Source organism: Hippopotamus amphibius, chromosome 9 (assembly GCF_030028045.1).
Source record: "Hippopotamus amphibius kiboko isolate mHipAmp2 chromosome 9, mHipAmp2.hap2, whole genome shotgun sequence".
Classification (NCBI taxonomy): domain Eukaryota; kingdom Metazoa; phylum Chordata; class Mammalia; order Artiodactyla; family Hippopotamidae; genus Hippopotamus; species Hippopotamus amphibius.
The window spans coordinates 31,006,847-31,019,816 of NC_080194.1; the positions used below are offsets into that span (position 1 = coordinate 31,006,847).

The window sequence follows — 12,970 nt, forward strand, 5'->3', positions numbered from 1 at the left end:
ATCTCCCAATTCATCCCACCCCAAGTCTGCCCGCTTTCCCCACTTGGTGTCCATATGTTTGTTCTCTATGTCTGTGTCTCTATTTCTGCCTTGCAAATCGGTTGATTTGTACCATTTTTCTATACTCCACATGTGTTAGTATACGATACTTGTTTTTCTCTTCCTGACTCACTTCACTCTATGACAGTCTCCAGGTCTGTCTATGTCTCTACAAATGTCCCAATTTTGTTCCTTTTTACAGCTGAGTAATATTCCATTGTATATATGTACCACATCTTCTTTATCCATTCATCTATTCGTGGACATTTAGGTTGCTTCCATGTCCTGGCTATTATAAATAGTGCTGCAATGAACATTGGGGTGCATGTGTCTTTTTTGTTTGTTTGTTTGTTTTTGTTTTTGGCACACGGGCTTAGTTGCTCTGCGGCATGTGGGATCTTCCTGGAGCAGGGATCGAACTCATGTCCTCTGCATTGGCAGGCAGATTCCCAACCACTGCGCCACCTAGGAAGCCCCGTGCATGTGTCTTTTTGAATTATGGTTTTCTCTGGATATATGCCCAGTAGTGGGATTGCTGGGTCATGTGGTGACTCTATTTTTAGTTTTTCAAGGAACCTCCATACTGTTCTCCATTGTCCCATTTGTTCGTATTTCCCTATCCTCCTCCTTTTTTTTTTCCTCCTCCCCCCTTTCTTTTACTTCCTTTTGGATTAATTGTATCTTTTTTATGATTTCATTTTATCCCCTTTGTTGGCTTATTAGCTGTAATTTTTTGTTTCTGTACTTTAGTGGTTGCTTTAGAGCTTATAGTATACATCTTTAGTTTATCACAGTTTACCTTCAAGTGATATTAAATCATTTTGTGTGTCATATAAGAGCCTTATAATAATGTACTTCTGTTTTTCTCCTCCCAAACTTTGTGCTATTTCCAGTATTCTTAATTCCTTTGTGTAGATTTATATTTTCACATGGTGTTATTTTTTTCTTCCACCTAAAGGGTGTCCTTTAAATGTTCTTCTATTGCAAGTTTGCTCATGATAAATTCATTCATCGTTTTTTGTTTTTTTTTTTTTTTTCTTTTTTTATGGGATCTTCCCGGAGCAGGGATCGAACCCGTGTCCCCTGCATTGGCAGGCGGATTCTTAACCACTGCGCCATCTAGGAAGCCCTCATTCATCTTTTTTTTAATGGGTTTATTTATTTACTTATTTATTAACATGGTTTTAAATTTTATTTTATTTATTTATTTAGGCTGCACTGGATCTTCATTGCAGCATGTAGGATCTTTAGTTGTGGTATGTGGACTTCTTAGTTGCAACCTGTGGACTCTGAGTTGCAGCATGTGAACTCTTAGTTGTGGCATGCATGAGGGATCTAGTTCCCTGATCAGGGATCTAACCTGGGCCCTCTGCATTGGAAGCACAGAACCTTACCCATTGGACCACCAGGGAGGTCCTTTCATTCATCTTTTTTTGTGTGTGTGTGTCTAAAAATGTATTTCCCTTTTATTTTTTAAATATTTATCTTTCATTGTGGTGCACGAGCTCTTTTGCTGTGGTGCATGGGCTACTCTCTAGTTGTGGCATGTGGCTTTTTTCTTCCTCTAGTTGTGGTATGGGGGCTGCAGAGTGTGTGGGCTGTGTAGTGTGCGGCACACAGGCTCTCTAGTTGAGGCACGCAAGCTCAGTAGTTGGGGCGCATGGGATTAGTTGCCCCATGGCATGTGGCATCTTAGTTCCCCAACCAGGGATCGAACTCTGGTCCCCTGCATTGGAAGATGGATTCCTTACCACTGGACCAACTGGGGAAGTCCTTCCCTTTTATTTTTGAAAGATATCTTCACTGGATATAACAAATGTAGGTTGCCAGGAGTTATCATTTTGGTTTTGCGTCTTATTTTTTATTAAAATGTGTTTGAGATTTGTTGTGCATGTTGCATCTGTGGGTTTGTAGCTTTAATTACATTTCAAGACATTTCTTCAAATATCTTTCTGTTCCTCATCTTTCTTCCTTTATGGACTCCATTTATACCTGTATTAGGGCACTTAAAGTTGACCCATAGCTCACTCATGTTCAATTTATTTTTCTATAATGAATATTATATTCATTTTGGATATTTCCTACCACTGTGTCTTCAAATTCATGAATCTTCTGTAATGTGTAATCTTCCATTAATTCCGTTGAGTATATTTTTCATCTCAGATATCATTTTTTTTTGTCCCTGGAAGTCTGATTTGCATCTATTTAATATTCTATGTCTCTTAGCTTTTTGGAAGAATATGGTTATAATGACTTTTAATGTCTTTGTTTCTAATTCTAAGATATGTGTCAGTTCTGGGTTGGTTTTAGTTGAGTTTTTCCTTACAGATTTTGTTTTCCTGCCTCTTTGCATGCCTGGTAATTTTTAACTGAATGCCATACATTGTGAATTTACTTTTGGTTGCTGGATATTTTTGTATTCGTGTAAATTTTCTTGAGCTTTGTTTTAGGATTCAGTTTACTTACTTGGAAACGATTTGATTGTTTCAAGTCTTGCTGTTAACATTTGTTAGATGTGACTAGAACGGTGCTCAGTTTAGGTCTAATTATTTTGCATTTCAGAGCCAAGACCCTTTAGATTCTCCCTCTAGTGCCCTTTTGTGAGGTTTTCCAGCCTGACTGGGGGGGAACAGGCCCTATTCCTGGCTCTATATGAATCCTGGGCACTGTTGCCTCTATTTCTGTGAGTCAGTTGTTTCTGCAGCCTCAAGTGTTCTCACGTGTGTGTTGATTGGTACTAGACTGCAGATCTCTGAGGTTTTCTCTCTGCGCTGCTCTTCCCTCTCTGGTACTCTTTTCTTAGAACTCTAACCACCTATTGTCCCCAACCTCCCAGCTCCACATCCTTAACTCAGAGTCCATCAGCTTCTGCCTAGGTTTTGCCTCCCTGTGTTTTACTCTGGAAACTCTTCTCAAGGTGGTAATTTGGGGAAGTTGTTGGACTTAATTGCATTTGTTTTCCATCTTTCAGGGATCACTCTCTTTCTTTTCCAAATGTCCTGTGTCTTGTCATTGTTTCATATATTTTGTTTTTGGGTTGTTTCAGACAGGAAGGTAAATTCAGTCCTGTTTTTCTGTCTTGGCTAGAAGCAGATGTTGGGGCTGATACACTCTTCATCTCCTTACCTGTTCTCAATTCATGTCCCAAGCTCTTTTAGATGCAACATGAAGCAGAGTTATCCCTATGAACTTGCTTGTCCTAATTTTTGTTTGCACATATTAATTATTTTTGCCCTTAGAGTGCTTTCCTGACCTAAAATTATTTAATTAAATAGAGTAGGGCATAATTAGTCTTCCATGACATCTGATTTTGAAGGTCTGATTCAGAGTACATTCCATTTGAGAATGAAAAGACAAGACAGGAGTGTATTGTGACACCTTTTGCATTTATTTAACATCTAAACAGTTTAGAAATGAAGCCAATATTTCAGTAGAATGCTTAGCAGCATTTAATCTTTCTGCTATAGAGATGTCTAGTTGAAATCCTTTTTTCAATTAATCAGTCTGCTTGGCCCTTACTGAACATTTATCCTGCATTTGCCTTAGTTGTAGTTAGGTTTGTACCTTGTCTGTTAAATTATCAATTAGATTCATGTTTAGAAAATGTGTTTATTAGGACTTTAAAACTTAGCAGCTAGAATAACTTGAGTTATGTTTTTCCAATATATAATCCTTATTCTATTATTGTGGATTCCTTTCTTTTTCATACTTTAGGACATGAGCCAGAAATTCCATTGTTCCTACTCTGAGATTTTTAACATAAAAGTAGAATCTTTTGATTTCTTTTATTTGAAGAAAAAAAATTGTGTTCCAAGGATATGATCCTGCTCTGGTCTTTTTCAGTAGAAGGAAGGTGGGAGTAGAGGGTTTTGTTTTGTTTTGTTTCTTTTTGTAGGTTTATTAGAGACAAATGACTGATAATAGCTGACAGTTTGCCTTTATTTCCTTAGAAGTCACTTTTAGGGTAGATACAAAGTCAGCCTTATCTTTGATTTTTTTAGTCTGTTATAGTGAGACAATAACCATTTTCATAATGAAAGAAAACACTAAAATAACGAAACAAGGTGTTACAGCTAAGAAATCAGCAGAGGAGATGATCCTGGACCATTGTCAGATTTAAAACTGAATCATCAAGATTAAATTTTTAACTTGAGTGGCTTTGGTGAAGGAGAGCAGGGTAACATTGTGGAGGGGGGCACTGGAATGAATTGAAAGGATTAGGTTACAGTGTTATTAGCATATCCACTAAATTCTTTGTGACTCTGAGCAAGCCTTGTGATTTTGAACTTTAATATCCTTACCTGTTATAACTAAGAAACTAACATTTAATGGGTCATTCTGTTGTGCCAGGCATAATTGCTAGTCAGCTTACTTTATATACTTGATTTAATCCTCATATTAAACTTAGAAAGTAAAAAGAATCTACAGTTTACAGATGAGGAAACTAAGGTTCCAGAATGTTAAGTAACGTTTAACATGTTGAGCAATTAAGTATTAAAGGACAGTTTGATTCTAAGTCTTTATTACTCTACACCTGTGAAGTTCCTTCTATTCCTATTTCTTGTGTCTAAAGAGCACTTTAATATTTTTAAGCTGTGAACAATGATGTTTGCTAAGATGGTAAATTTCCACCTGCCTTAGGTCAGGCTCTCTCATTTTTGTTCCTATCAGTTTTCCTACTTGCAATGTATTTTGATTATTAAAATCTTATCTACTTGTTAGTGCCTGGTTCACCAGTGATTTACAGTGATGTCTTCTTCTTGTGAGCTCTTTATCACTCATTTATTAGTTATATATTTGAGATACATTGTCATTTTATATTTGAAATTTGGGGAAACTCTTGAGTTGTTTAAATTTCTGCATGTTCATGTATAACTGCTACACTGAAATCATAAGTTCCCTGAGGGGAGCGGCTGCTTTCCTGGCATATAGCACAGCGTTGTGCACATAGCACGTTTAAGTTAGTACATAACCGTGTGAGGGAACGCTGTCAGCTAGGATGTTTTAATCACCGTGCTCAGTTACTCACTTCTCATGGGCAGATTTATTCTAAGATGTTTTAAAATTTTTAATTTTGTTACTTTACATAGTGCTGTTAGCTTTTTAGATAAATGATTTTCAAAATATTTGAAGACGGTTCAATCAAAATCAAAATGAGTTGATTGGAGTTAGCATGTAAAATTATTTTATTTGGCAGGGAGACCAGTTACTTTGCCTTATACTTCAGTGCTTTACGAGTTCCAAAAGCTGGTGCTCTTTTCCTCTTTTTTTCTCTTACAATCAAAGAAATCAAAAGAACACTTGAGTAATATTTAAGAGATCTGGATGATCTCTACTGCTACTACTAGTACCTTTTCTTCTACTACTACTAACTCAAAAGTCAGTTAACCTTTCTGGGCTTTGGTTTACTCATCCTTAAAAAAACTGAATTGGAGTATGTGATCTCTAAAGTATAGTGTTTCAGAATTTGTAAAACCTGCAAGTTTAAAGTAGATTAGGTTTCAGAATGGTAAAGTAACATTTTATTCTTGCACTTCAAAATATTAGTAGCTTTATGTTAATTGGGGTTTCTTTCAGAAAGCATTTGTGATTTCATGTTCTACTTTTATAGTTAATTTTCTTTTCTGATTTATCAGTACTCCCTCACGTGTTGCTAAAGGAGTTGTCGACCACACCAAAATGAGTCTACATGGTGCTAGTGGGGGTCACGAGAGATCAAGAGATAGACGAAGATCAAGTGACAGATCACGAGATTCATCTCACGAAAGAACAGAATCTCAGCTCACTCCTTGTATTAGAAATGTTACTTCTCCAACACGACAGCACCACGTTGGTACGTAAAATCAAGAATGCTTCCCAACATTTTTAAAAGCATGCATTTACTTTTTTTTTATTTTTTTTTTGCCACACCATGCAGCTTATGGGATCTTGGTTTCCAGACCAGGAATTGAATCCAGTCCCTGGCACTGAAAGCGCCGAGTCCTAACCACTGGACTGCCAGGGAATTCCTTTTTAAAGTAGTAATAACAATGATTTGTGCCTAACACTTCAGAGTAAAATTAACTTCTTACTTCTATTCAGTTGCTTCTGTTTTAGCTTAGCTTAGTTCTTGCTATGAAAAAACTATGTACTAAGTGAAACTTAAAAGTGAATTTTTTTAAAGAGTCTGGGACAGTCTTATAAAATAAATAATTTGAACAGCCTTTAAAAGTGTAATATGTAGATATAAAATTTTTGTCAAGTGATTTTTATCTTGTGAGATATATAGCAGTGGTTTACTCTTAAAATAAGTTTGTAAATTATTGATAAGAATCCTTGTTAATCATACTAAAAAAGGAAGTGAAAGAGTACCATCATAACATAATTTATCTTGACTTTTGGCAGTATTTTAAATTTAATAAAAAAAATAGAAGAGGAAAGTGTGAAGTGGGTTGTTTTTTGTTTTTTGTTTTTGTTTTTTTCCTTGACAGCTAGCTCAGATCTTTTTCTTCCTTCCCACTCATTACTGTAAATGAATGCTATTACTCCAGGTAAATACACTGTCTAACTGTAAAGCACCAGTCTGAAGTAGAGGTGCATAAACAATGTGAGCGTGCTGACTTTTGTTTTCTTCAGAAGTGCCAAATTAAATACTTTGACTTAGTATTTGAGGTAGTTTCTAATTACCCTGTATATTAGGGTCTAATTTTGTGAAGAAGTTATCAGTATCTAAGTAGGTCTTTAAAGTCAGACTAATACTGATAATTTAAAAACCAACAAAAGTGTAAATAAGAGTTGACTGTTATATGCAGAGTTTAGTATCTGGGAAGAGAATAGGAGATATAATAAATTATTTTATTACTTTAGCAAATTTTACTTTTGGGATACTACCAGCATTGTGGAAATAGGCAATAAAAGGGAGGTGTCAGGGTATCTCTGGAGATACAGCAAACCTAATTATATAATCAGTAAAGCTGTACGGAGTGTTCTAAGTAGCCTGAGTCATGGAGGAATTTGGCAAAAGCTGATGAAACTGATGAGATGGAGGTACATTTTTAGGTCACCTTTAAAGTTTAGTAATCTAGCCTCTGAAAGAAACTTATCACAAAATCTTAGTTTTAATTCCCCCTTTGTAGATTATTGGAACAGCTAAAGAAAATTTTCTGAATTTTAACGTTTCCTATTAAAATTATAAATAATAATAATACGATGCTATAAAATTTGTAGCCGTGCTTTATTCAAAAATGACACTGAGAAGAAAGCAGTATATCATCAGCTATTAAAACCACTTAACTTGGTAAGACATTAAAAGTCATTTGAAAGCATAAATACACTTCTTAATGTCTGTAGTGAAATTGTTTTCTTCCTTTGGGACCTTCCTTTTGTGAGATAAATTGCTGGTTTGGGAATTTCCTTATTAACATAGTAAGAATCCAAAGTTTGTACTTTGTGTTTTCAGAGTAGTATTAATAGTTTCAGTATTTAAGACTCTTAAAATTATTATTAATGTTTTACTAACTTTAAATGCTTACTTATTTGACTTGTGAGAATATTCTGCTTCTTGGGTTTCTGTATATTTTTAAGTAAAGCAACAATATAAAATTTACCTTTATTTTGATCTCAGTCTGGGTCAACATTAGTCAGCTATACATCTTTTTTTAAAAACTCTACAAAATTAATTATTCTAGAAAGCAATTTGATGTTTTAAGTTTCATTCCTAGGAAATGAACATTTATGATGTTCTGTGAAAATGTTATTTGAAATCAAAAAAGCAGAAATGCTGTGATATAAAACAACTTTTCTAAATCACAATTTTAAAAATGATATATATAGATCTTAAATTTTTTAAAAGAAAATTTGCATAACTTTGTTTAACATCTTTATTTCAGAACGTGAAAAAGATCACAGTTCCTCTCGTCCTAGCAGTCCTCGTCCTCAAAAAGCATCTCCAAATGGTTCCAGTAGCAGTGCTGGAAACAGCAGCAGAAACAGTAGTCAGTCAAGTTCAGATGGTAGCTGTAAGACATCTGGGGAAATGGTGTTTGTGTATGAAAATGCAAAAGAAGGAGCTCGGAATGTAAGAACTTCAGAACGAGTGACACTAATAGTGGATAACACTAGATTTGTTGTAGACCCATCCATTTTTACTGCACAGCCGAATACAATGTTGGGCAGGTTTGTATTATTGCAGTTCTTTGTATTATTAATTATAAAGCACTGTTACATTGCCTTTCTTTTTTTTTTCCCCCATTTAAAGTTTTGCAGTAATTTTCTGGTAGAATATAGTGTTTCTGCTGAGCTTTGGAGGTTAAATAACTTGCTCAAGTTAATTCAGCTTGAAAATGGTAGAGCCAGATCTTGAACTTGATTTTATTTCAGAAAATCTTTACTATACCAGTAGAAATAGCAAATATATTAGTTAAATGAAGATAAGATACTAAAAGATCTCTACAGGTTGAAAGCATAGATTGTATCTAACAAGGTGAATTTAACAGTGATAATGTTTCCTTCACTTGGGGCTCCCAGACTCAGCCTCCAAATACAGCTGGTATCAGTATTTGGTTAGCTGAAAAGTCAGCATGAGTTATCAATTTGATGTAAGTACTTAAAAAGAAATAATAATAACAAGTAGTTAGCAGAATGAAGGACAGCTAATTGTCTCTTAATTTGTACTAGTCTAGAGTAATAGGTTAATATAAAGTTTGTAGTTATGGGAACCACAATCTAGAACTGGTATAGACAATATGGACTGTAGTTATGGGAACCTCTGTCTAAGAATATAGACTTGATTTTTCAAAGTGTTTAAAACTAGAATCAAACACCTTTTAATTGTGAAATTAGTGCCTTTTTTCTATTCATTCTAATATAAGATGAAAGAAACATAAATGAAATGGAAGCTTATATGAGGTTAAAAAAAAAACTTCCTTTTGCTAGGTTGCACATGAGTAACTATTTGGGATACCTCTGTGTGTGTGTGTGTGTGTGTGTGTGTGTGTGTGTGTGTGTGTGTGTGTGTGTACGCGCATGCGCATGCATGCACGTGCATGCACATGTGATTTGCAAGTATCTCTGAATACCGAATAAATGCCAGCATATGACGTTGTTAACATTTTGAGTAGACAAATATTTCCTTTTAACGTTGACACTACACTTTACATCTGTAAGAAAATAAAATGCTTGAACTCTTTAGACTTTTATGTATTATTAGAAGCATAGCGGAAGATTGTTGATGGGAACTCTTAGGAGGATGACTCAACACTGCTAATACTTTATATTTTTACCTAAACTTTAAAGGAACACAGTTAAAAGGTAGAAGTAGATATTTGAAATTTTTCTTCAGCTGATAGGCTGCATTTCTTCAAAACAAAGCAAGACAAATCCAAGAAATTTTTTTGTGTTTGTGATCCATATTGATCTGAAAAGTGTAGCTTTCCTCTTTTGTAAAAAGTTCCAGTGTTTGAGAAAATTGCATGACATTTGATTCCTGAAAGACTCTCTTCTTTTTTTTTTTTTTTTCCAAATCAGTGAAGGCTTCTTTTCATGTCAGTTGACGGAAGCATACCTTTGGGGATGAAAATTAATATTCATGGGAACTGTAAAAGCAGTTGGCATTCTTTTGGAAACTTTGAAATAAAAAAGCTTTGTTTTTTATAGGTTTCTGTGTTATAACAAAAGAGGGAACTATTTAAATTGGGAAATTGTTGGATAGAAAACTGAGATCAGCCATATTTACTTTAGGAATGGTGGTATCATTGAATTCAGAGGTTCACATTCCTTTAATTACAATTTAAAAATTTTCTTGGGAGTTATGCATTCAACTTTTCCTTTTGAAGGACCTGTTTTGCAAATTGCCCTTTTTATAAATAATTACTGTTAAAGGGCCAACAACATGACTTGAAAAAATAGAAATTCATTTGTATTTTCTTTTTGTAAACATTAATTTTAAGAGCTTGTTACTTATTTATTTAGAATATTCATTCTCTTCTTAACTTCATCAATCCTCCCTACCCCAGCATTTGATTATTTATTTTTCAGTTCTGGGATGCAAGTATAAGAATTTTGTGCAAGATTTGTTGCATTTATAGTTAAGATTGTGAAAAGTAAAATAACCCAATCTGCCTACACTTATTTTACTTTTTTCTAGTTTAGGTTACTGTATGTGCCGCTTTATAGAATAGCTTTGCATTGAAGACAGTAGTTTTAAGGAAAAGGCACAGATAATATAGTTTTCCCTTCTTTCTGCCTGCCTGCCTACCTTCCTCTCCTCCCCTCCCCTCCCCCTCCTCTCCTCTCCTCCTCTCCCCTCCCCTCCCCTCCTCTCCCCTCCCTTCTTCTCGTTAAAATTAGTATAAGAATCTCTCTTAGATTGATTTTTTTTTTTTACCCCCAGAGGAGAAGGGACTGGAAAGTTTTTTTAGCTTCTGAATTTTATTAAGTGATTTTGATTTCTTGTAGGGAATCTTTGCTGCTGCTTCCTCCCACAAAAAAATATTTTTAATATTTCTTCATTTATTACATTTGTCAGAATAAATTTTCTTTTTTTAAAAAATATTCTATTTTATTTTTAGCTGGCATTGGGTCTTAGTTGCAGCACGCAGAATCTTCGTTGCAGCACGTAGGCTCTTCGTTGTGGTGTGCGGGCTTCTCTCTAGTTGTAGCATGCGGGCTCCATGGGCTCAGTAGTTGAGGTGTGTGGCTCTCTAGTTGAGGCACACGGGCTCATTAGTTGTGGTGCTTGGGCTTAGTTACCGCATAGCATGTGATATCTTAGTTCCCTGACCAGGGATCAAACCCATGTCCCCTGCATTGGAAGGTGGATTCTTAACCACTGGACCACTAGGGATGTCCCCAAAATAAATTTCTGATAAAGATTCTTGAACTAATTTCATGACATAATTTTGTAAATTATAATTCCTTTTTACTTTCATACATGAAAACAATTTTCCCTTTTGAAGGAATATCTTATTGATATATTTCTCAATTATTTGCTACCATAGGATGTTTGGATCTGGCAGAGAACATAACTTTACACGTCCCAATGAGAAGGGAGAGTATGAGGTGGCAGAGGGGATTGGCTCTACTGTGTTTCGAGCTATTCTGGTGAGTGTTGTTTCTTACGTGTACGGATTGAAATCAGTTGACCCCTTCTTGGTATGGGATTGGAAGCAGAGTTCTATTTGGATATCTCTGTGGAAGTATCCAGGATATATTTTTTTTAAATACGATTTAATTCATCTTTTTTTGGTACGTAAATATAGTATGATATAAATAAATGAATTTTATAACCTTTGCAAAGAGAAGATAGGGGATAATTCATCTCTTAGGTCTGCATAGGCAGTTTTTTCAAGGGTTTAGTGGTAACATTTCTATAGTCATATTACCACCCTCCTTAATTCTATTAAGTACAGTAAGCTGATAATTTTTTGCCACCAGAGAATAAATGCGGCTACTGGAATTCTAATTTTTTATTGCATATAACTAGCAGTGGACACTTATGAACATTTAAAAGTCATCTCTAAAATGTATTTCTTATCATCTTTGTTTTAAAACTTAAAAAAATTTAACCTTTTGAGGAATATTTGAATTAGTACTACAGTCCCTACTTGTAATTTTAAATTGGTTTGATTTATAGTGTGTGACAGTTTATGCCACAGTCTGAAAATATGATTTCCTTAAATAGTTTTGTGGGAAGAGGAGAGGGAGGATCCTGAGATACAAGACAGGAAAAGTAGTTGATCGTGATCAGTACTAACAAGTACTTTGAAAAGTACCAGAAGATGCCTTGCTTCCATTCATGTAGCAACTTCAGAAGTTGTGTTACTGTGGCTCTAAACTGCAAGAAGCTTGTGGCAGATCTTAATTTTGGGGGAAGTGCTTTTTCAGCTGCCCATACTTCCATTTGACCCCTAATGGAGTTGACAAGTTACTCCATGACTCAGCTCTGCAGTAACTTATCTCTAGCTCTGGGCCAACCCCTAACAGTGTTTTCCCCAATGTGGGAAGCACCAAAGAGCATAATTTAGAAGAAGAATATTTAATTGTGTGTTCCGTTTGCATATATTTGCATACTTCGGTATGATTTTTGCAGATCTTTACTAAAAACCTTAAATTTTGCTCAATTCTCTAAGTAATATTTAAGATAACTTAAAATATATCATTTAACTTCCTTACTTAAAAAAACATTTTTTAAATGTGTGGTAGGTATGTAGACAAATAACTTGTAAGGGGGAAAATACGTATGAATTAGCATAATGTAGTAGAGAGAAGAGATGCATAAGTAATGAGGAGACCTGGGTTCTAAACTTATATCTGCTGTTAAATAATTTTATAACTGGGTGAGTCAATGAACCCATTTGGACATAAATTTTTCTTGTCGGTAAAATGAAAAAGTGGTTAGGTGAACTGAGGTCCCACCTAACTTTAAAATTCCACAATTCAGATATTTCAGAGTACCGTGATTTTTGAAAATTCTACCAGCCCAACCTTAATAATAAGTTTTGCCTGTCTCATGCACCAGATGTTTTATGCATTCTTTACTTTTTTTTTTTTTTTTCAGGATTACTATAAAACAGGAATAATCCGTTGTCCTGATGGCATATCTATTCCTGAACTGAGAGAAGCATGCGACTATCTTTGTATCTCTTTTGAATATAGTACTATTAAATGTAGAGATCTCAGTAAGTATGATGTTTTATGTGTGTTTGTAGAGTTACAATGTTAGAATGAAATGCCTGAAATAGTACTATATACCTAGACTTCAAGCATTTGTTTAATTGAATTCTAAAACACTAATACTATGAACGTTATTTACAAAAGTCTACAGAGATCTTTGTAAGCTCTTGGTATAATTTTACAAAACTTTCTTTCAACTTCAGTGATTTTTTTGTTTATAGACTCTCCCAGATTTCCTCTTCAGCTGTCTCCTATATCATTTGTTGCCAGTCCTCATGTC

At 34.8% G+C, this 12,970-nt stretch overlaps 1 protein-coding gene across 4 annotated transcripts in view; it reads left to right on the top strand.

The window, feature by feature from the left end:
* The window catches only part of BTBD10 (BTB domain containing 10), a 77,412-nt gene that overhangs the window by 48,022 nt on the left and 16,420 nt on the right, over positions 1 to 12,970 (top strand). For all 4 annotated transcript variants that reach the window (XM_057749425.1, XM_057749428.1, XM_057749429.1 and 1 more), the window contains 4 exons: positions 5,676 to 5,872; positions 7,908 to 8,193; positions 11,016 to 11,118; positions 12,575 to 12,695. In XM_057749425.1, the coding sequence (XP_057605408.1) occupies positions 5,676 to 5,872; positions 7,908 to 8,193; positions 11,016 to 11,118; positions 12,575 to 12,695 (707 nt within the window). The remainder of the gene's footprint in view (positions 1 to 5,675; positions 5,873 to 7,907; positions 8,194 to 11,015; positions 11,119 to 12,574; positions 12,696 to 12,970) is intronic.